General features: G+C 40.1%; 1 protein-coding gene across 1 annotated transcript in view; it reads right to left on the bottom strand.

The window, feature by feature from the left end:
* DNAH12 (dynein axonemal heavy chain 12) overlaps nt 1–25257 on the bottom strand; it is a 177999-nt gene that overhangs the window by 44931 nt on the left and 107811 nt on the right. The window contains exons 42-54 of the mRNA XM_034776707.1: nt 23128–23306; nt 21577–21769; nt 19616–19777; nt 16993–17187; nt 15957–16090; nt 15401–15563; nt 12450–12530; nt 8879–9055; nt 5953–6084; nt 4857–4946; nt 3380–3520; nt 1935–2176; nt 1426–1573 (exon numbers count right to left, since the gene is read on the bottom strand). Coding sequence (XP_034632598.1) covers nt 1426–1573; nt 1935–2176; nt 3380–3520; nt 4857–4946; nt 5953–6084; nt 8879–9055; nt 12450–12530; nt 15401–15563; nt 15957–16090; nt 16993–17187; nt 19616–19777; nt 21577–21769; nt 23128–23306 — 2037 coding nt within the window. The remainder of the gene's footprint in view (nt 1–1425; nt 1574–1934; nt 2177–3379; nt 3521–4856; nt 4947–5952; nt 6085–8878; nt 9056–12449; nt 12531–15400; nt 15564–15956; nt 16091–16992; nt 17188–19615; nt 19778–21576; nt 21770–23127; nt 23307–25257) is intronic.

The raw sequence follows: 25257 nt of genomic DNA, 5'->3' as shown, positions 1-25257 counted from the left end.
TCGATTTTTTTTTCCCAGTTCTGAAGGTATTCTATTTTACCCTTTTGTAATACGTTGTGTGATGATCAGTAACACACTGCAGTGTAGTCGGGAAAACAGAACCATCTGGAAATCTTTAAATTGCAAGAAAATTTTCCCAACTTTTGTTTATTTGTTCTGTATTTAGACTTCCAATTAATATAATGCACTTTTACAATGCCGGTCAGTCACATATTACTTCATCGTTACTTACTTACTTAAATCAAGTCTATGGTACAAGTCTATGGTATCTCTTTAAAAAAAGCACAAGCAAGTACTGTGCAGCAATAATTTCTTCAGTAAAGCACCAGCTATACAAATATATGTGCTAGCACAGACCTCTGCACCCATGAGGAAAACCACTGACTTCAGTAGAACAATGGGATTCTGTACAGGTACATAGGTCAAAATTAGTGCATCTATTTGCAGGATTGGGACCTAAGAGCAGCTAGGACTAGCAACATCCAACCACAAAGTGGAAGTTGAAAGGCCCTGATCTTGCAAAGGGAATATTCTAGTCCTGTGTTAGCCCTATTGGTCCCTTTGCAGGCTCACAGCCTAAGCCTTTATCTTCCACCTTGCCATCCACCATACCTCACGCTCCAGTACTGCAAACAGATGCCCCATGGAGTCCGACTGAAATCAGTGGGATGCTGTATGGCAGTAAGGGTCCATCTGAGCAATTCCCTTTGCAGAATCAGGGCATTAGATTGTGACTTGATATTTCATTCTGCAAGTATGCAAGCCCTTTTCATGCAACCACTTTTAAAATGTTTTAAAGGGAAGTAGCACAGTTTAACAGTGCTTAACATGTTTGCATCCACACTACAAACTTTAAAAAATGTTTCATTTTTATCCATTCAAAACTTAGATTTGGAAACAGAGTAAAGGAGCACCATCTCAAACATGGTAGTGTTGAAAATGGTTTATTTAAATGGTTTACTTGAAGGGCTTTACTTGGGGACAGGGCTTTTATCAGGATAACTAAATATGTAAAAATTCTTTTGGTTTGTGGTGTGTTGGACAGACTAGCTAGCACTGTGCCATCCATCAAAATGTGGCTGTATTTTAGTTTGTAAAGTGGTTCCTTTATTTATTTAAGGCCAATTTCTGAAGTCCTCTCAATCATTACTTAGTCTTTACTCACGTGAAACTCTCACTGAAGTCAATGGATCAACATCAGATAATTGCTGGTACACAAGTGTAAACCTGGAATAAATCCACTGAATTACTCTAGATTTACAGAAGTGTAAATCAGCAAAATTTAGACCACTAACTTTAATATGATTTTTACTAAGACACCAAGTAAAAAATTAGAAATTTCAAGATTTGCCTCACAGATTGTAAAGCATTTTGGGATCCCTTGGGATGAAAGATATTATTTAAACCTAAGATAAACTTTCTAACCTTGCACAACTTGCTCCAGTCTTTAGTACACGCTTGTCGAAAGGCAATAGTGAAAGCACCCAGGTAAGCTATCACTCCAGCTGATATCAGAACATCTCCTGTCAAATTATCATATGTATTTTGAAGATCATTTGCAGCATTACACCATCTACAGATAAGCAAAGATACCATATAAAAGAAGTTAAAACCGCTATATTGGTAGCATTAACAGAGTACATCATCAACACAAGAAGTGTTTTCCCTTTATGTTAAAGGTGAATTGCAAAGAAATAATTAAAACATTGTATTTGTGCCCTTGAATGTTGCTTTGAAGACTGCCTCAAGTGTTTTGGTGAGTATTTTTTAAATCATAATATTGGGACCCTTGACAATCTTTGAAGGACCTGATTGCCCCAGTCCCCAAATGAGGACACAGGGATGCCAAAGTTTAAGGCTCAGAGAACTAAAGCTCAGGTTTTGTCTCTACTTTTTGATGCATGTTCGAATCAGCATTTGTATTTACATCTGACCTTGATTTTTCTCCACCCAGTCCTCCAATCAGCTTCTCTGCTCTTTCTAGTTTCTTAGCACACAGAGCCACCTGGAATTCTAGACGAGCCTTTTCTTCAGTTTTCTCAACAAAGGTTTGTTGCAATTTTGCCAAATGATTCTCCACTGCTGCAAGTTCAGCTCTCTTCTGATTCAGTAATGCCATAGTTTCTGCTAAGGACTGCTGGGCCTCCCCTAGACGGGCTTTCTTGGGAGCAACCACCTGTTCAATTACAATTAATGCAGGGATGCTAAATCCATATATTATAGGTTTACTGATGTATAAAGTTCTATATGTAACACTTTGGATCAATATTCCAAGGTAAGGAAGAGAATATTTTATAATATTCATATTTGGAAAGAAGCCATAGTGATGAATAGGGAGGTGGGTCTAATATACTAAATGCACTATGTTTTTTGAGATTGAAGCTTAGGAAGCATAGCCAATTAACAATGTAAATTCATTCTAAATTACTTGAATAAAAAATTAAAATTAAACTGGCTCAGAACCTTATTGTATTAAATTAAAAAATTAAGTTGCATTACCAAGGCAGCAAACATACTGTATTGATGTGTGCCATAAATTTGCATCCAACATTGGACACCTTTTATTATTATTATAGCAGCAATGTTAGTACCATTGATAAAAAAAAATACCGAAGTGAGATAAACAAGGATTAAAGCAGACAGAATTTGTTCTCCTTTTTCCTCTAAGTTAAAAATTAAAAGAAAAAAACAATACAAAAATCCCCAAAACAATATCATTCCAAAGTACCATCCATTGGCTAAAAAAAATTACTTTATTTATCATTTGATTTTCAATATCCATTTGCAGATGGCAATTTAGGTCATATTGTTTAAAGAAAAAAAGAACATACAAATATTTTTCACAGTTTTCTAGTAGAATAAACATATTTCTGTTCTATTTAGTGGTGTGTGTACCCTACGGCAGAGACTCCTCAACCATTTAATTCTTTAGATTTCTCTGTAAGAGAAAGTCTCTTGCATGGACTCTCTCTCCATTCACCATCCCCTTTTTTCCTTCCTTGATTCTCAAAATATTTAATTATGTAGACAACCCACTCCCCATGGACCTCCTGGATCACAATTTTAGATATCCTCTTTTATGGTATAAGCAGAAAATAAAAGTATTATTGTAGTTTTTGACAGTCTTTATAGTACTTCATTTTAATCTGTATGCTGCTTCAGTAAAACATATCTTATCTTCATCAAATCTGACAGTTATTTTCATCTTCACAGTCCGCTATTAAATTTGAAAATATATGTCCTAAATTTATTTTCCAATGCAGAACCTTTTATTTCAGTTTAACTGCAATCATAATAAATAGCTTAGTCTTGTAGTCCTCATGTGTATGTAGCTTCCACTAAAGTCAACGGGAGTTTCAGGAATGGTATCAAAACATACCTTAGCGACTCTGTCATACACTTCCATAGCCATAATCCATTTACACAAACCCTCAGCTGCGGAGGATGCTTTAGCCACCTTAGGTGGATCAAACTCAGGATTAGTCAGATATTCAGAACGAATCTTCTGCATGACAGTCACCTACATGATAAAAACATTACAGCCATAGGAAAACTTTATTTATCTCAGGCCCAGTTTTTCTACCCTTACCTTGCTGAACAATACCTTAACTCCAAAAGTTGATCAACTGAAATCAGTAAGGAATTACTCAATATGGGTAACTGTGACAGAGTCCAGAACTAATCTGTTTCTCTAATTTTCTTAATGTCTACATTCTTACCCAGCTTCCCCCCTAGTCAGATCGCCATCCTTTGTGTCCTTCAAGTCTTATTTTAAATTGCCCCTCCTTCTGAAACAAATGCATTCCCTTTCTTCTTTTATATTCTTCCTTAGAATTTACTTACTTCAGCAAAGCTTTTTAATGATGATCCCCAAAGTTATCTTTACTGAATGAAGACTGGATCTTCAACCAGAGTATGTGAATGAATTAGATTGCCTGTGCCTACTTCTGGGCCCAATCTTGAGATACTAAGTACTCGCAACTTGCAAGGATCAGGCCCTTAGACCAGTGGTCTCCAAAGTGGGGTGCGCAAGAGTATCCGTGGGGGTGTGTGGCAGGCGGAGCGCTTTTTTTTTTGCTTCGTCAGTTCGGGCAGGAGTCTGAGCAGCTTTTTTTTTTGCTTTGATAGGGGTGCGCGATCAAAAACGTTTGGAGACCACTGTCTTAGACAATAAGTTCCCTGCAAGCAGAGGTCACATCTTTATATTGTGCCCTTGTACATTTCTGGGCATATAATCATATGTTATCCACACTGTCAGATTTAATCTATTTTTCAGATAAACAGTTTTTTTACATGAAATAAAAAAACCCCACTGATATATTTAGTCCTTTCAAAACTAAATAAAATGTATTATGCCAGACCTGATTTTGTCACAGCTATTCTGGTAAACATACAGGGACTGATTTAGAAAACTGGTACAAGGAGATGTTACTTACATATTTTTGAGCTGGGTAAATCTCGGTACAGAACTTTTCACTCAAGGAGCTAGCGGGCAGTGGTACAGACATCCCCTACAGGGTACCTACTGAGGGATAACTCTAAATCCTGCTGGAATGCCATAGGAGGCACCACTGGTAGGAGCCACTGAGAGGAGGAGTTGAATCACTGTATTCCCAGTCTGCCCTGGCCATGCACCCTTCTTGAACAGTGTCATTCACTTTTCAGATGGCACTTGCTCCTAAAAGCCTGCAGAATAACTGAGATTGCAAGCTGCTGTGTGCTGACACAATTCCCTCTTCCCCATGCAGTTTATTTCCAGGAAAGCCCTGTGTGAATTTATCCCCTGGTGTAATATCTTCTATACATGCTTTTGGAGGCAGATTTCATAACTCAAAAGACATTAACCAAACACTTACTGGAATGTTATCCTTGTCATATTCTCTAAGATCCTTTAAGAAATTCATGTCACCCAGAACTTTCTTGCTAGGCCCCCAGTAATCCAAGACCTACAATGGAAATTAGGGAAGAACTTTTAAATCAAAATGAATTCATAAATATCCTCTAATTAACGGACAGGAATGCATACTTATTACCGAAGGTTGGTAAAAGTCAGATCGCAGCATGTTTAAGGATTTAGTTCAGACTGTTTATATTTTGAAGCTTTAATATACACCTCTACCTTGATATAACGCTGTCCTCGGGAGCCAAAAAATCTTACTGTGTTATAGATGAAACCGCGTTATATTGAACTTGCTTTGATCTGCCAGAGTGCGCAGCCCCGCCCCCCAGGAGTACTGCTTAACCGAGTTATATCAGAATTCATGTTATATTGGGGCGCGTTATATCGGGGTAAAGGTGTACTACTAATCCAAAGTGTTTGCCACTTAGTTTCCTCATGTATGTTATTAATATAAGGCCCCATCTTCTCTAATGTTCTAATGTCAGAGCAATGTTCTTTTCCAAGACAGAAAGGAAAAAAATCCAATGGGGTCACATGGTATGAAGATGAAATCTCCTTGAGAATGCAATCAGCCACAGAGAGAGGAGTCTGTCAGAGCAAATATTTCCCCAGACCCTACTTAAAAATCAAATAGTGATGGGGGGGGGAGACCCTTTATTCTAATGATCGGGGGTACCTCATACAATAAGGGAGTTCTGCCTGATTCACCACCTGTAGTGGCTAAGGCAAGAGTCCACTTAACTGCCCTGTCTCTACAAAATCAGTAGCAACTCTCAGGGAGAAGGACAGATACAAGATCAGGAGTCACAGAAAGCAGAAAACAGTGAACTCTCCACTCCACAAGCTATTCTGTGGTTCCACAGCAGGTGGATTGGAAGTTGAAGCTGTCTCCTTGTGGACATAGAGCCTGCATCCATGGTTTTCTTGAAGGCTGCATATGTGTGTCTAGTTTAAAGGGCCCTATATTTTTCATTTGAGAAGAACTGCTATTGATGAACAAATATATTAGAAAAATTATATTCTTATTTGAAATTTACTTTCTGCCATTTTACCTTGCCTCCAATCCCCGTAGGATCTGTAATTCTTTCAGGTTTTATATCTTTCATAACACAGATGGCAGCCATAACTAGTTTGACACCAGATGGAGGATTCTTCATTGATTTCACAATTGTTATATCAGCAGGCTAAAACAAAAGTGACATTTTAAAAATAAAATGTATTGATTTACAGTTTTGTATATCATATGCAAAATACATTAAATTCAACATTCATAACAAAAGAAAAAAGTTCTCAATTTCTCATGACCAAGTAGCATATATGTAGTGAATAAAAACAGAAATGAAAGGAATTTTAACACTGCATACAATAAATATAAAAATTATAGGGTTTTTTTTAGAAGGGATGATTTGAAAATCTATAGTTAATATTGCCTGAACACAAGAAGAGAGTCCATCAGAGAGCAACTTTTTCTTATACTTAGGAGATCAAAATTAGAGCAAGTTTGGTAAGTATAAACAAACCATACAAGAATCCAAGATTAGGTCAAAAGATTTCTTTGGTACTTATCCCTAGGTGGCACACAAGACCTCTCATATGTTTGGTAAATCCAACTGAACAGTTCATGCAGTCATTTTCTCTACAATACTGTTCTAAAGTCTGGTAACTGAGTCATAATGGTGACTGAAAAATTCAAGATCCAGAAAATTCTTAGCCATATTATAATTTTAAAACAAAAATGTAAGCGATGGATTCCTTGAATGGACATCCCTAAGCTTAGCTGGGTGGAGAAATTAAACACCAACGTTAACATGTCGATTTTGTGTAGTGCCTAATACAGCTCCAGTCTTGCCAATATGCTTGTGCTTAGCTTTAGGAATGTGATTAGTCCCATGAAAGAATCGGACTACATGTGAGAGTTAAGCATGTATAAATGTGTTTGTCAGATCTTAATCAGGATTCCTCTTCTCCTCTAAGTTTTTTTGTGTAGTAATGACCTACTTTAGGTGATCTCCTAAAGCAACAAATTTAGGGCCTAATCCTGAGACTAGAGCCTAATGCTGAGCACTTCCTGAGACCTCAACTCCCACTGACTTCAACAGGAATTGAGGGTGCTCAGCACCTTGCAGGAGGAACACAGCTCCTTGCATGATCAGAACCACTCATTCCAAAAAGATGGTAAAACAAAGATATACAGAGTGGTGCTCAAAGAAGTTTGTGATGATTTGTCACTAAGCATATAGAGAAAACCTAAAGCAGAGATGGACCAGAAAAAAGAATAAAGGACAGAACCTAGTAGCTGAGAGAGATGGGAGCCAGGGAAAGAAGGGAGAGAGACACACTGCCTTGGGAAAGTATTTATAAATGTAAGCAGAGTCAGGATGAGCTCTACCCTGACATCTGGTGGTGAATTGTGGCGAGTTGTGGAAAAGAACTTCAGGGGCTGATCTTGTTTGCATAGGCACACACACGTGCCTAGCATGATCCCAAATAGTCATTCTGGCTGCTGTGGGATCCCCAGTTTCTCTGTTATTGGGGCAGGAATAATATAGTGTTGTTACCCTGATTATGTGAATCAAGGACAATGAAACTGTTTCGTGACAGAGGGAATTGCCATCAACTAAGTAGCACTCGCTAGACAAAGGACATGGGTTCCAAAACCCAGTGAATTGAGAGAGGCTGGGGGCAGGTATTTGTACCTGATGGTATGGGCCCCCTTTGAGGGCCTGAAATACTAATTGCACCTCCTCCTCTCTCTACTGTGGACTATCAGAGCTAATTTTAATTCCATTAGGAGTCTAGTTACCCGCTGCTGAGCTGAATTCACTTTGGGACAATGGTGCACCAGCACTGAGGCTCCCCTACTACATGCTGACATCACTAAAGAGCTAAAATTACTAAGAGCTGAAATCACTGAGTGCTGGGGGGGGGGTTTGAAGATATGTTGCTGAGCACCTGGTGGAGCAGAGCAGTTTGCGGGACGACTGGAGTGGCTCGCGGGACAGCTGGGGGAGCAGAGCAGTTCGTGGAATGGCTGGAGCGGCTCACGGGCTGGCCGGTGGAGCGGAGTGGTTGGTGGAGTGGCTCGTGGTGAAGGCTGCAGCAGAACTCCATGGAGAGGCGGGGCAGTCGGCCTCGGACCATGTAAGGTGCCCCTTAACACTGCTGTGCCCTCCCCCCAGGCTGGGAGGTAAAACTCTGCAGATAAACTTTTGAACTCTGGGGCTGCACTGACCAGGGACAGAGACTTTTGGGTTGTTGGACTTCTGGGTGATTTTTGGGTTGCTGGACTCAAGAGACTTTTGGGGTGTTGGACTTTTGGGACTTTGGGTGATTTTTTGGGTTGCTGGACTTAAGACCCTGAGGGGAAAAGGATACTGCCAAACTTACTTGCGGGGAGGGTGTCTTTTGATCATGGTTTGTGTTATGAATCCTGTTTGTGGTGTTTCCCCAACATAATGCCACATTGTTTCCCTCCTTTATTAAAAGGATTTTGCTACACTCAGACTCCATGCTTGCGAGAGGGGAAGTATTGCCTCTTAGAGGTGCCCGGGAGGTGGTATGTAATTGTCCCAGGTCACTGGGTGGGGGCTCGAGCCAGTTTTGCATTGTGTTATTGAAATGGAACACCTAGATACTGAACCCGGCCCTTGTTGCTGCCAACTCAGACGGGCAGAAGGGTTACATAAAGAAAGTCTAGGGAGAAAAAAATCCCACAGGCTTTCAAGCAGAGAAGATATCTGAAACCTGTTTTCTCAGAAGTGCTTTCTGTGTCACACAACAAAACGAAGTATGCTTTTTAACAATCAGAAGAGGAATAAAAGGATATCTAGTGCATTGTGATTGTCCCCAGATGTCAAAAACGGAGAACTTTAACCTTTTTCAAACCTTTCTCCTTAACATGTTCTTTGGCAAATAACCCAAAATACACAGAAAAATTAAATAATTCTTTAGAGTGTCATTTTTTAAAATTTAGCTTGCCTTAAGTGTGTCAAGTGCAGAAAGTGCTGCCTCTAGCGCTGGAATTGCTTCTGCCAGATCACTCTCACACTCATTCTTCAGTTCCTGGGCTTCTGCTGCTTTTTCTGTAGCAATCTCTTCATCTATTTTCACAGTTTTACTTTTTGCTTCCACTTCTGCAGACTCCTTCTCTATAATCTAAAGAAAACCCTCATGAGCAGAATTCACCAAATTTGCCACTGAATGGTGTTTATTCAATCAACTGTCTGGGGCTATGATGTAGAGCATTTATAAAATAATGTTGGTTTACTTCTTTGTCTTTTTCAGTAGGTTAATATTAGAATCGTTATTAATTTATGTGACACTAATCTGCATAAAAATGTTTTCTCAAAATAAACTGAAAAGAAAAGATCTGTAGGTAATGGGAATTTTGTAGGAGTAACATAACATCTCTGTGGACCCACGTCAATAGCTAGCAGAATCAAAGAAACATAAGCAGCCTTAGATGATTTGAAATTGGAACTGAGACATATAAAAGTTGTTCCTTGTACTAAATAAGGGCTTTATATCCCTACAATTTTGAAATTCCTACCAAGAAACCAACCACTACATGCACTAAGATTACAGTTACTACAAATAGCTGTTTTTACAATCCTTTTACAGTGTAAAAGGCCACAAGTTTACCGGTTTCAAAGTAGCAGCCGTGTTAGTCTGTATTCCTGTTCTTTTTAAGTTTACCGGTGATTTTTTTGTGCATCATGCTGCAACTTAAAAATGGATTTGTTATGTAAAATGATTTTTACAGGTCCCTAGTCTGTAATATAGACTACACCTATTTTGCTTTCTTTTGAGTGAAGAGGCCATCACTTGATTCAGTGCAATGATTCCCTCCCAGTTCTATAAATCTGATAACTAGTTTGCTCAAAGCTGATGGGTGCTGAGAATTCTGACCTGGAAAGCAGATTTGTCTGAGTAAGCGGAATGTACTGGAATGCACTTTTAGAAAGCCATTTTTAAGTAACAGCCAAGTTGACAAAAATGTCAAGAAAGATGTCCCTCTATTTGGTACTACAGTTATTGTTAGAGCAGCCACGTACATCTACTAAGAGAGAGTTACGCTAAAATCCACTGAATTTTAATGAGAATTGGGCACCTTACTTCCTTAGGCTCTGTTGAAAACCCCAGCCTATAACCTTAGGCCATGTCTACACTAGTAGGACTTCAATGGTACAGCTGTACTGGTATACTACACTGGCAAAGTGCTCCTAGTGTAGATGCAGTTTATACCAGCAAAACTGAGCTTTTGCCAGTATAGCTTATTCCAGCCCCACTGAGCAAAACAAGCTATACTAGCAAAAGTGCAATTTTGCCTGTAAACTGCATCTACATTAGGGGCTTTTGCCAGCATAGTTATATCAGTCAGGGATCACACCTCTGACCAACATAGCTGTACTGGCAGACGTTTTTAGTTTAGACATAGCATCAGTGTGTAACCACAGGCACTTCAAGAACAAGAACAGAGCTCATATCTTAAACTCATCTCCCTGTAAGACAAACAGCATACAATAGCAGAATTGTACTACCCCTTTCAGGAATTCACTGTAAAGCTCCTCCATGAATAACTGAGATTCTGAGGTATGGACAAATATATTGTACAGTAAGCACTCTTAATTAAAAACTAATTGCTTTGCAAGTGGCATTATGGATCTGTAATATTCACACAAACACTGGACTACATGCTTTCAAAGGGTTGCTTAGGCTTGGTCTACACTACAGAGTTAGGATGACATAAGGCAGCTTATGTCGACCTAACTATGTTAGTGTCTACACTACATATCCCGCCGATATACATGCTTTACTACACTGACACCATAACACCACCTCCACAAGAGGCGTAGAGCTTATGTTGGTGTAGTTAAGGTGACACAGTGTCTGTGTAGACACTGCGTTCCTTATGTTGGCTGTTGGCTGTCATTCTTTTCCATTGAAGCCGTGAAATTAACAAGAAAGCCGTCTCCCGAGCCAGGCTGCTACTAGGTCCTCTCCAAGCCAGACTGCAACCCAGGCTCCCGGCTATGGCTGCTGCCCAGGCTCCCCACTCTCCACTGGGAGCCCTGATGCCCCTCCCCCCGGGGTCCCAGTTCCCCATTCCCCACCGGTAGCATGGCAGCTGACTGGACTCCAGGCGTGGATCTCCCTGCTGGAGGCAACAAGTCCTGGGCAGCTTCTCCCCAGCTCCTGGCTGGAAATGGGGAGGCAAGAAGCCCAGGTGGCTGCCCTCTGCTCCTGGCTGGGAGTGGGAAGGCAAGAAGCCTGGGCAGCAGCCTCTCTCCCAACACGAACTCCTGACTAGGAGCAGGGAGGCAAGAAGCCTGGCCAGCTGGGCTCCCAGCAGGGAGCTGCACGGAGCTGAGAGCCCTGGCACTCAGCCCCCACACTGCCCTTCTTCAGTTGGTGGAAGTGCTCCTGGTGAGGACACATGCCACCAACAGAAGGAAGGTAATGTGGACACCAGCCACCGCAGTAATTACCATTATGGGATACCATTATGGGAGACAGCTTTACATTCTACTGGGCCTTCATAGAGCTTTACCAGCAGGAGCCTCTAATGGGAAGCACGACTTCCCCAGATTTCATGGAAACCCCACCTTATCAACATGATAGTTGTGTTGTGGTCAAAGACACCCATGCAATGATTTTAGTTCAAAGACTCAAGCCTGAGGCCAGTTTATTGACATACATACCAGTGCACTGGGGTGCAGTCCGAAGACTGACACCCCGAGGGCTGCTCTCAGGCGGGTTTTTATTTCATTAAACCGCAAGCAAAGTACAAACAATACGTCATGAGTTAAGAAACTGGGGTTGGGGTCAGTCCCCCCCCCCAAACCACAAGTTAAGAAATTAGGGTTGGGGTCAGTCCCCCCTTCCCCGGTACCTTCCTCATTAATTTCCGAGACGTGGGTGTTTATTTGGGTAGAGGGGCGCTTGGTGGTTTTCCCCAGGGGTGGTACTTGGCACCAGTTTGGGTACATTTCTCAAGACACATGTTATTTTCCGGGGTCTTTTGGTTAAAGATTGGGGGGGTTTCCAGGGGACGCCTACAGAGGGTCTATGATTGGTCATTTTGCAGATAGCTGGAATCATGGAGTGGGTCACAGATCACCCAAAGGAGAAGCTGCATGAGTTAAGAAATTGCATGTAGCTAAAGTTACCTATTGCTTCACACAAGTGGTTATTATATTTCATTAGTCATCAACATATTTCATTAGTGCTGCTGCTGGGGCTTTTCTTCTATTTTTTCTCTCCTTGCCCTCCCCCCGCTCCTCTGGTCATGACCCTTGACCGAGTTTGGCAGGGAATTGTGCAGTCTAGTCTAGCCCTGGCCTGTACTGCTTTGTGTAAGGGTAGTTAGCATAACAGATCTCTGTGGGAGGGTTTATTTTGGGGCCTTCAGATTCACCGCTCTGGCTATTAAAAAGAAGGTCCCCCTGTTCCATTTCTCCACAGTTGCTAATTAAAATAATAATTTAGTCATTACAAATAACTCAAATTATGTATTTCATCATTGAACAATATATTTGCTTAACTCTACCTTCATCATATTTGCATTATCCACTTTAGCCGCCTCCAGTTTGGGTTGCAGATCAACTAGCTCTTGCTTCATTTCACCAACCTAGATGGACATTTCCTTATAAAATTATCACAGTAGCAGTAAATGCTGATGCTAAAAATATAGCAAATAATAAGTAGAAAGTTTAACATTTAAATACAGTATAAAATCAAATATGGGTAATATGTTTAAAAGAACCCCATAAAAACTTGTTATATTCCCTGAAAACAGGCTAGAACATTAGTGACAAGAACTTGGGAACATAAGACATAAACCAGAAATGAGTCCCAGGACAGTTGAGCACTGCCCCACCATGCAATCGCACTCATAAATTTGTCCAGCTCGCTCTTAAAACTAATTAAGCTATTTGACCACACAACTCCTATTGGACTATCACTCCAGAAGCCTTATAATAAGCCTCAAGCAGCCACTTGGAGTGTGTTGAGACCCATGATCTCAACCCGTCAGTACAGCAAACTCTTGTGGACAGACACTGGAATAAAGATATTTTTGTGGACATTGCTGAGCAGATCTCCATGAGGGGTCACAAAAAGTAGATTGGAAGACTATAAAGGAAACAGGGTGTTAAACTCAGAAAGTGGAGGGTAAGAGAATGGTTGGAAAACCCAAAACTAGATGGATGGATGTTGCACAAAAGGATTTAATTTGCTGCAGAGTTTCTGAGGAACTTCTTCAAAAGAGACTGGAATGAAGAAGGAGGACTTGAAGAGCTGACCACATACAAAAGGAAGTAAGGCTAGTAGATGACGACGACGACAAAGGTACAGACACAAGATAAAATAAGGAGTGGCACAATGTGTCACTTCTACCACCCATAAAAGAAACTGCAGTGCTCACAATCCATTCCCTCTCCTGCCCCCCAGGATAACAACTAGATGTATAGCTGCACATTTTCAGGCCTCAGATTCAAAGTAACAGCAATAGGTATCCCTGACAGTATTGTTTAGCCTGTTCCCATTTTCTATTGCATGCCTTGCTGGCTGCTCAAACAGCTGAACAAGCTAAGCCAAACCTCAGCCTCCCACCCACCATTAAGACTTTCTCCCTTAATTTCACAAATATAGTGAAAAATACAACATGCAGCTATAATCTTAGGCAAGTTTTTTCCTGCAGCTTCCCACCTATTCCACAAACAGCACCACCTTTCTTTCAGACAGCCCAATGTACACTTCACTACCATTCCACAACTACTGACATAATAGTTAAACAGTTACTTCCTTCTGTCCAAGTGACCTGTGAATGGCTTCATTAACCAGGAAAATAGAGAATAAGCTGGGTCTCTCCCCAGATAGTTGAAACAATCTCCACACCATTAATATCCATAGTGAGCTTGGATGCAAACTGTCCGTCCTCCATTAAGGACTGCGTTCTGAAAGATCCTGCTACTGTGGACCCTTCCAGACTACCCTATATTTATGTTAATAAGCCTGCCACAGTGATCAACCAGTCCTTGGCGCACCAGGCAGAAATACCCCTTTCTGTTTATAAACTCTGAGCTCTGGTACAGGGGGCAAATAATAGGCACACCGGTCCCATCAACTGCTCCAATACAGTATGGAAACCCAAGCATGCAAAGCCATCAGTGTCCTGAGCATTACCAAGCTTTATAACCTGGTGCCCGTGCAACAGTACTTTATGCATGGTATCGCACATCTGCATAACAATCGCATCAGCAGTCAGTCTCCCTACACCTAATAGGTTGGTTACAGATCAATGACATTTGTGAGTGGCCAGCTTCCGATGGCATTGGCAACCTGCTTCTCAACAGGTATGGGCACAGCATGTTGGTATGCTGCCATTGCAACTCTAAGGCTACTTCAGCCCAGATCTCAAAATAGGCTGCCTTCATCACTGCTGGTCATCCCAGGTGTGGAGAACAAACTGGTTTCCCAAGCCCAGAAATAGCTCCAGTAGTAGCAGTGGCTTGGTGTCATCCTCATCATCCTCCGTCTGCTGCTTCTGAAGCTGCTGCAGCTGGAGGACCCGCTGCTGCAGCCACATCATCTGCTTGGTGATGCAGCTGGCGAAGTCTAAAATGAAACCACCCTGCTCAGAGAGCTAAAATGCAGCCCAAACAGTCTCTGAGTATTTGCAGTTGCCAGAATAGTGGAGCGGAGCATTGTTGGTTCCATGCTCACTGACAGCAATCTGAAAATGGTGCTAGCCCACCCAGAAAGAGAGGAAGCATGGGACAGAGAGAGCAGAATCATGGGATTTTTTAAAATTTGAACAAAAGCCCCAGAATGTCACTGGCTTCCACTATGCATCCCACAATGTACAGCGAGAAAAATCCCTGAATATACACAACTTAACAGCAAAACAAAGGACCAAGGGATACCCTCCAAGAATGCCACACAGTATGCAGCAAGCCCCAGCCATGTATGTACACAATGATTTAAAAAGGGTACAACCGTCCCATGTGCACAATATTCATGCAGTCTGCATGTTGTGCATTATCTGGCACATGTCTACTCGCTGTGGACTAAACCCCCTGTGTAGACAAGCCCTGAGATTTCTGCCCAAAATACATCCTGAATTGTGAAAATCTTATAAGAGCTCCTGTTTTCATGCCACTTCTGATATTCTGGCACCAAATCTCACATGAATAGCTATTCTGATGAAGTTTTGGCTACATCTGAGCCAAAACTGAAAAATAAATTCTCTGCTATTTTTAGAGAGAGAAGGTGGGTGAGGTAATATCTTTTATTGGACCAACTTTTGTTGGTGAATGAGACAGACCACTTTTTAATCCAAAACCAAAACCATAGGGGTTGTTTCAGATGTAGGGATTGGAATCTAGCTCCCACCCTGGAAATTTTAAGGTTTTGATTTGAGGTTCTGCTTTTGGCTTGTCTCTATAGAACTGTTTCTGAGTTCAATTTCTGCCTGTTCTAACATGTGCATCTACTCACCTGAGATTCAGCAAAAGCTAGTTTATCTAGTCCATTAGTATAGCCCTTTTTGGCTTTCATCACAGTATCCCGTTTTTGAGTTAAAAGTTGCTGGAAGGCAGCAATAAGTTCAAGATAAGAAGTAGGAGTTACATAATTATGTCGTCTCAGGGTTTCCAAGAATCTATGGAAAAGAAAGATAATCTTTCTAACTACAATTAATGAAACATAAAAGGGATGGAAAATAAGAAGTGTGACAACTAACAGGAATGATCCATTTGTTTTAAGAATAAAAATGTCACACAAACACGTTCTAAACTTGCACAGTTCTTCAAATTTACAAATTCACAATACAGAAATTATCAGTAATGATGGTGACTAAACTATCTTACCAAATAAAGTAGTCCATCACCTAATTGCCTTAATTGTTAATGAATGTTCTCTAACCTATTATTTTTAATTTTAGATTATTCTTCATTTTACCACTTTTGACAGCATAAAAAGTCTCATCTTATCCTCCTTATACCTTTATTTATATAAAATATTACCCCTTTTTTAAAAAATATACAAAACTAACTTTTCAGAGAGTGACAAAACAGAAGTATGGAAGTGTTTACAGATGGGCACCACTTCTTGCCGTTCGTTGTCTGTGAGCTGAAGTGTTTCTAAGAATTTATTAGCCACACGTTCAAGGGCATCTTCAGGCCATGGCTGAAAAAAAAGGCAGAGGGAGGACATAAAATGTATGTGTTACCACCCATAATTTGTGCAAAGGCATAATTTTTACATTATGGAACAAGCAATTTTTTTAATGGGTCCAACACAATGTATCTCAAGAAATGGCTTGCTGGTGGCTAATCAATAGATCTAGCTGTAGTTTAATTGCTGATAACACCATTTGTAAGGATTGTGGCCTTTTATCAATTAAAAGTCATTATCCAGGTTTTAGTTCTGCTAAGGAACCTCTATCTTCAGTTTTTCCCAGCAGCACAGGAAAACACTGAGCACCATCACAACAGGAAATCTCCCTAACACTTGTCAACCATTCCAAATTGATTTCACCTTTGCTTCCAACTTGTTGATTCTGTAAACTGGCAGCAGAAATTATGAACATATTACTTTTTCACCCAACTGATTTTGTTAACAAAAACATCTAGGTTAATTATACACTGTTATATTGGTAACAAGATTCAGATGTGAACAACTATTTTAAAATCTTAAGTGCCTTGAGACACAGCACATCATATATTATCTGATTAAACAAAACACACAATCATCAGCCAATGAAGGAATAAAGCATCATTAGAGAGCAAGTTGTTGATGACAGAGTAACATTAGGTATAACCATGTTGAAACTGGTCAGTACCTACAATATTTTGCATCTAGACATTCTAATTTTTTAAAAATATTTTTCAGCTTTACATGTAACAGGAAGAAATATCAAATAGTGTCTCAAAAATATGAGTGAGGATGACTTGTTATATTTTAAATATTTTGAGAGAGAATGAGCCCTGCTCGTTAGAAGGTAAAAGGGAAACATAATGGGGTATGAAAATACAGGTATTAGAAAACTGAAACCATATTTGTTGAGGCAGCAACATATTTTCACAAACCTGGAACCAGTCAATAGTACAACAGTTGATGAGAGAAGGGAATTGTCTCAGACGATTGCGGAAAGCATCTCCGATTGGGCTGAACGCTACCACAACGTGGAGATTTTCTTTGCAGCGGTTCACAAAGTAGGCAAACAAGGCCAGGGGACTGAGTTCATCATGTTTACTGCCAGCTTGAGCTATTGCACGAACACCCTAGAGAATAATGGGGGGGATGGAGAAGCCATTGATTAATAACCTGTCACTAAATACTGTATTTCAAAATGATTTAAATCATCCTTTTTTGACATCACATGATCTAAAAATGTAGTATAGGTAAAATAAGACAAAATCTGCTAATAAACAGAACAAAATTAGAAAAACAGAACAATAAGCAAATTATATTTGTGGGTGCTACACTAGTATTTATCTGCAACTCTGCCACCACTATTCTAGAAATAATTTCCTGCTGGTTTGACCAATCTAGTATTCTAGATTAGGATAAAGAGTAAACTGGTTAAAAAGTGACCTTCTCTTTATGGGGAGGTTATAAATCACATTCTGAAAATCAGAATTTGAAATGGAACTTCTTTAGGCAATAAAGTATCTTAGCCTTTTTTAGTAACACAACAATAAGACAATTAAAATCAATCTTCAATCACTTACAAAAAACATTTTAAAAGATATCAATTATTAATATAAATTAAAAGGTACAAATTATTACCCTCGTGAGGAAAGTCACTATCATAAACATAAATGTTCTTCATCCTCTAATCTACATTTTAAGTTCCATACACCACAGCAACCTCCTTAAACTACATTTCATAAAAATAAACAACTTACTGGAAGCATTTTTGAAAGTGATAGTCAAAACAATTAATTAAAAAGATGTGCAGTATTTACCTACAGGTAGAGAAGGATTCAAATTTCCAGATACACAAACATTTCACATTTAATCATTTACAAAAACTTTTCTTAGAAGAAGAAACCTTATGTTCTGAATATATGAAGCTTCTACCCCATTACTCTCTACCGTTCTTTCATTACAATAAATACTGATCTCAATTAACTAACAATCCACAAAAAACAGATCATCCGTTTCACTAAAATTCAAAAGTTTTTTCCACAAAATATGACTATTTCACATAACCTAGCAATTATTTTTTAGAAATCTATAAAGTGGAAAGATAGATTGGTGATAGAATTATTTTGATGGAACATATTTTCATGAATAATGAATGAGTTTATCTCAACTGACATGCTGCAGAATAATTACCAAATTTAAATGCTACATGGAAAGAAAATTATTTGAAATTAAAGAATATGTTCAAAAGAACTATGAAATTGAAACAGAACTATCCGAAGCCAATCATCTTTAATAAATACTTGGTTAAAATGAAAAGATAATGCCTTAAAAATCCAACCAATTTAAATCATCATATAATCTAACTTCTTTGCAAAATATATGGAATGCTGCTCTCAGTATATTTATTATCAAACCACAATGAAAGAAAAAAATAAAAGAAAATGTATCAAATAACATAACTAATTAAATAAACACATTTGTGCATGTATTATATACCAACTTCCATGAGTTTTGGAAATGTAACACCATGATGGTTCGTTAGTTGACATGCCATGGATATGTGAAAAGATTAAGACTTAGATTTTCAAAATACTACACTAATTTTGAATGTCCAACTTATGAAACCTAAGCCCCGATTTTTGGAAGTGCTAAGCACCCAACATGAGTGAACACTTATCTGAAAATATAAGTCAACCCTGTTCTGGGAAGATATAATTGATGACATAAATTTTCTGCCCATTTCTGGCCTTGGATATACTAGTGCACTTGCCGCTGATTTCCATGTGAGCTGCAGGTGTGCAGTGAAAAAGTGAATTGTGCTTTTATTATGGTATTCCACAAACAAAACAACCCTCCCCCCCCCACAAACACCAACAATACACATACACCACCAAACGACATCATCCTACCTTTGTTTAAAAGGGATTGAGGTAGGTTAAATGTGACATTTCCGCCCCCCTCCCAAGCAAGCCCTAAAACCAAGGAAATGCCTAGTTATGGGTCATTTAACCATGCCCTAATGCCCACACAAGAAGCTTCTACTGACAGAGACTGACTACATAGTCCCAGAGAACTTATTTCTTTCTCCAAGTAATAAGAAAAAGGGCAAAACCATCATTACAAGCTCAGCAACATTAGCAAATATTGAGGGTTGGCATATAAGCACAAGTTATGTGTACAGTGTGTCATGTATTTGTGAGGAAAGCATGAGGTCAGAATTAAAGTTTGTACCAGATGCAGGATGTATCAACCATCCCATTTTATAAACAAGTTAACACAATTTATAAGAAGATCTTGCAAAAACAAGATTACACAAGATCCAGTAAGTCATTAAATGAACTGTACATATCCAAATACACTTTAACAACGGTATACATTGTAAAATTCTTGATGCAAAAATTCTGCAGTTTTGCTTTAAAATTGTGTTGCTGGGGCAAGTTAACTTATGGTTCCCCTTTTAAATTTTTAAATTTTAAATTTTTACTATTTATTGTCAAACCACAATGAAAATAAGAGAGATTACATTTTAAGAGAAATATAGCCATTTTATAAGGATACCTCCATAATGTCTTGTTTTTCATCTGCTGCGAAAAGATTGGGTACTTCTCCAGTATTGAGAACACTGTCAATATCTTCCAAGAAAGCTTCTTCTTTAATCTGTGTGTCTGTGATTATAAACACAGTTTTCAAGCCCTTCATGCCTGCACTCTTCAGAAGGTTCTATAAAAGTCAAAAAATTAACTTTAAGTTGATTGAAAGTACGGTACACTCTAGAACATCCTTCTTGAAAATTAAAACCAAAACACATGCATGTTAATTATGGGCGGTGGGTGAAACTTACTATGGGGGAGGTGAGCTCCTTGTCCTGCCTCTTCCGCCCACAACCTCGCCCACAATCCCGCCCACACTCCACCCCTGTTCTGCCCCAGGCCTCACCCCCACTCACCGCTGACTCACCACTCACCTCTTCACCCTATCAAGATCCCCCCCCACTCACCTCCTCCCCCACCTGCCGCTCGCCGACCTGCTGCTTGCCCCCTCGCCTCCCCTGCCAGACCCTTTCCCTGCCCACCATGAGACCCCCACCACCACCTGCTGTGCAGCTGGCTCTCCTCCTCACCCTGCTGCTGTCCCCCCCCACCCCCCGCCCCATGAAACTCTCTCTCCTTTTCACCTTAAAGCACTAATAACATTCCCCAAGGGAACTGAACAGGCAACAGATATAGCTCAATTGCCAGACAGATTCTCCTCTGCGTGGCAGGGAGTTCTGTGTATGCTCTATAGAGAGAGGTGAAAAGCCAGGCTACCTACACCAACCTGCACAAGCCTAATCTCTCATTTTGAAAAAGTGGTTGTCATTGACAGACTGCATTAAGGCAGTAGTTTAATCACCTTTCTTACACAAAATTCCCTGACAGACTCGTTTAAACTGGGTTTGAATAAAATGACTAGATCAAGAAATAAACTCACTGACTATGTCAGCTCCTCCGTGAGCCAAGGTAGCAGTTACTCCTTCTGGGTACAGAGAATAACTGAGGGGTCGTCATTTGGAAACTATTTTTAACCCCAATAACACATTTTCCTACAATATAAAACCCAGCTGAATGTGGCCAAAGGCTTCCTGGGTGTTGGCAAATGCCTGTTAAATGGCTTCATTACTACTTCAATGGCTCTTTAACAGTTGCAGTGATCTCTGCTACTAGGTCTATGCAAGGCTCTTTAACTGTGTAAAGGTTTCAGAGTAACAGCCGTATTAGTCTGTATCAGCAAAAAGAACAGGAGTACTTGTGGCACCTTAGAGACTAACAAATTTGTTTGTCTCTGCTACATCTACACTACAGGGGGGAGTCGATTTAAAATACGCAAATTCAGCTACGTGAATAGCGTAGCTGAATTCGACGTATCGCAGCCGACTTATCCCGCTCTGAGGACCGCGGCAAAATCGACCTCCACGGCTTCCTGTCGACTGGTGGAGTCCGCTGGTGGAGTAAAAGCGTCGATTAGGGGATTGATTGTCGCGTCCCGATGGGACGCGATAAATCGATCCCTGAGAGGTCGATTTCTACCCGCCGATTCAGGCGGGTAGTGTAGACCTAGCCTAAGGTGCCACAAGTACTCCTGTTCTTTTAACTGTGTAAAGTTACTGAGGGATCCCCTCCACTCACCCCTCCTCCCCCCCCCGCATCTGCCACTGACTCCTCACTCGCATTCTCACACACATCCACACCCCGCGCCCCGCGGGTAGGAGGGGTGAGGAGAGATGTGGCCGGCAGCTGTGGGGACATGCAAGAGGGGAAGGGGATGGGGTGGAGGAGAGGAGAGGAGAGGAGGAAGATTCACCTCAGGCAGCAGCAGCAGCAAGCCATGGGAGCCTCAGGGAAGGGTCAGAGCAGGGAGGAGAAGAGGCAGGAGGGTGGGGGCACCACAGCCTAAGTGTTGGGTGGCAGGGATGGCTGTGCTAGGGCAGGCAACGCCTCCCCTTACCTATTATACCCGCAGCCCATGATGTTAATACTCACCTTCAGATCTTCTCTCCACTCATTCATGCCATAGCTCTTAGAGATCTCTGGCTGAAAAATATACATTTTTGCCATGGCTGTAGCCAAACGGGTCAAAGACTGACGTCCACTCCCTCCCATTCCAACCAGTAAGGCATTGCCACCTGACTGCTTCAGAATACGACTTATCCGAGACAAATGTTCCAACACGTACCTGACAATGAAATAGATTAAACATCTTGACAACAAGTGACAAAGTACATTTAGAAATGTTTTCTATTTTTCTAAGCTAGTATTTTTACTTTCTGTCAATTAGTCTGGGAAATGAGTAGTCTGCCCAACTTCCTGCCCAGAAGAGTACCTCCAAAGCTCTATACGTAGCCAATAAACCAATCTTTCATAACTGTTGTGACAACTATATACACATCACCCGATCACTAAATATAAGCTTTAGGAATTAGTGGGCTTGGACTGATGGAGATGTCAATCTAAAAGAAGAAATCAACAGATAAGGAAATTTCCAATTCTAAAGCACAGCAGCTCCATTAGTCCTAACTTTTGGGAAATATCAATAGTATGAACAGAATAGGAAAGAATACATGGGAAAGAATATGGGATAGGTCAATGTTTTCCCCCTTCAAAATGTATTTTGTTGCTGATTTTGGGAAACACAGAATTGAGCAATTTCTTTAGAGGGTGGCATCTGGAGATGACTGAATGGAAGTTAGTGCACTGGAGCAGCAAAAAAGCTATTTTCCCATTCTCATCTTTGAACAGTGTGTCAGAAAGGAGAGGAAGAGGAAGGCCCCCAAAAGTAAGAGTCTTGCTTTCAACCTTGGCTGGGAGAGGGGTAAGAATTCCTTCCTAAGGAAGCATAAAACTCATTTAAGAAGATGAAGGGGGACATTGAAATTGGTTTCAAAAAAGTTCAATCATCTCAAAGAAAACAAATTCTGACTTATCCTGAAAAGCCAGTTCAGGATATTTTTCTCTGTGCTTGGTCACTAGGAGACCAGTGGCTTGGTTTGATCAGCCTAGAACCTCACAAGAGGAACTGCAGCTGTGATTAGTAGGGCATGGCTGTGCAGCCCCTCTCAGACTTGGAATCCCTTTCCCTGGTGAAATGAGGGTCCAGAGGCCACAAGCAAAAGTGGTAGAATTCTCCCCTAACAAATAGTTAGAGAGCCACTTCACAGCTAGATCATCATCTGGACTTAGTGCAGCACTTCTAAATTGCTAACATGAGTGCTCCTGCAAAGGGTCCCTGGGAAGAAAAATGTTACTTCAAAAGTTAACTGAAGAAATAAGCAGCGACATGAAAGGAAAAGATCATTCTCACTCACCTATTCCCTTTCCCCACCAAAAAAGAAAAAATAAAGTCAGTGCATTTGCTTCCCAGTAAAATCATTTGAATTGCCCCCAGCATCTGCCAAGAAGTAATGTAATCAGTGACAGTTTGGTGGAGACATGTGAACGGTAAGAGACAGGTAAAAATTTTGCACTTCTCAAAACTGAATATTATTACCAAGTTGTTTATTGGCTAAAGCTGTTAATAATGCCAAGTATGTGCACCTGAAAATTACAAGGTTCATTCTTGTTTTGTGAGTTTGGTTATATTCTTCCAGACACTGCTCCACAACATCACTGAACTGTTGAACACTTGGAATTTCAATATAAAGTCTTTCATCTCCTTCAAGGTCAGGGTTCATGTAATCACCAAATACCAGACTTCTCATGTCTTCTTCAGTTACCTATGGTATAAAATCAGTAAATTACAAAGTGAAATTTAATTGTCATTTTCCTAAGTCAGAACATTTAAAAATAAAGTTAAAACTAGATAAGTATACCTGAAAATAGAAAAGAGGCGCTGAAATACTTTACCTTAGGTAACAGACTAGATTACCTAATTGGGAGTGCTTCTGTTTTGGGGGAGTTATTTTCAGATATATATGAGTTTGATGTATATGTAAAAAAATTGTTTTTTTCAGGGCTTTCTCTTTATATACTGTAATACGTAATGTATATTATATACATTACTTATTATAGTATCATACACTGTAGTGAGTATTCTCTTTGTAATGTTCCCTAGTGCACTTTCACGTAGTACTGTTTCATACAGCGATACACTGAAGTGCACTAGAGAAATTTTAGTACTCACCAACAGGATCTACATAGACTAATTAATGAGCAATACATTAGTTCACTTTAGAGATCACACCTCCTAGTCACAATACTGATCTACGTAGACAAGCCCTTTGATATAAGTAACCATTTTTGTTGTTTATTGGATAAACTTCTTTTTGTATTGTATTGGGGTGTTTATTGATTAAAACAAAAAATCAAAATCCCTACTATTAGGTCATGTCTATCTCTAGTAAATATTTATTTATTTATTCTTGGAACACAATTCATTCAAATGCTATTCATGGTCTCATTCACCAACATAATCAAAACTTTCAGGATATAACATAGAGGTACGGGTAGCACCCTTCTTCCCCATCTTAGAAAGTAAGAACTAAAGCCATAAGGTAAGTTCCTTGTCTACACATCAATTAAATGGCAAAAGACAGTGGAAAAAACAAATTATAAAATAAAAATCATCCAAAACACTAGAATGTTCACCTTGAACAGTCCCTTAGAATTTGTATTTACTATGCTAAACAATCTATTCCACCTTATATTTAGCTATGACACTCCAAGTACCTTTCACAGGCCTGAAGAACAACTCTGTGTAGCTTGAAAGCTTGTCTTTTTCACTAATGGAAGTTGGTCCAAGAAAAGATACTGCCTCATCCCCTTCTTTAAATCTAAAGACAGAGACTTTCCCCATGTAGTAGATCAGGTTTCTAGAAGTCCATGCAAAAATCTTCATCATTGAGTTTCCTCTTGCAGGTATCACATTTACCGGCAGATGGACCAAGATCCAGACTAATTTCCTCTTGTTGTAATGGTTGGTAAATTCCTTTCAATTTGTTTTTGTCGTCTTACAAATCATGGGCTAAAAAAGAAAAATCTTTGGCCAAGGAGAAGTACCAATGTCTTTCTCATTGCAAATTTTGATAAAGCTGGGAGAAGAGATGCTGCAGACTGGTAACAATGTTTTAATGTACAAGTTGATCCATCCTAGCTTCTGTGTAACTGGACTTTTTCTTTCCATTATTAGACTCCTGAATATCTCAAATAAAGAATCTACCTAAAAGGGCAAGTCCTAAGCAAATAAAACTGCAAGGTTCAAATAATACTTAAATTATGCCAAAATATCCTTTAAGGGACTTTGAATAAGGACAAAACTTGGGAGGGAAATATGAAATGCGGAGCCAGGCTTGGGGGTGAATCCTGGGACTAATATGTGTAACAGCTGTGCCTTTATGAAAAATAAGGAATTGTTCTTTATGACAGAAAGCAGAGAGATCCCCAACGTGTCTGATCAAAGTAATAGCTGCTGAGGCTGCATATACAGATGGAGACCACTGACCGAGTTTTGCCTCCGGTGATCCAATTATATGAGGGTCAAGAGGAACTGATCTGCTGAGAGAGAAGCCTGGAGTAAGAGCTCCTGTCTGGGCCATGAGGAAGGTGGGCTGCAGTACCATCGGCCTTATGCCCTATCAAGAGAAGCAGGACTGGAGCTCAGGACAACCCCCAGTCACTCTGTGAGCAGAACAAGAGACAACATTACAATTTCTGCAACAGAGCCTTGAG

This window comes from Trachemys scripta, chromosome 7 (genome assembly GCF_013100865.1).
Source record: "Trachemys scripta elegans isolate TJP31775 chromosome 7, CAS_Tse_1.0, whole genome shotgun sequence".
Taxonomy (NCBI): Eukaryota; Metazoa; Chordata; order Testudines; family Emydidae; genus Trachemys; species Trachemys scripta.
Note: the sequence above shows the minus strand (reverse complement) of the source record. Positions and strands in the feature narration are given on the sequence as shown.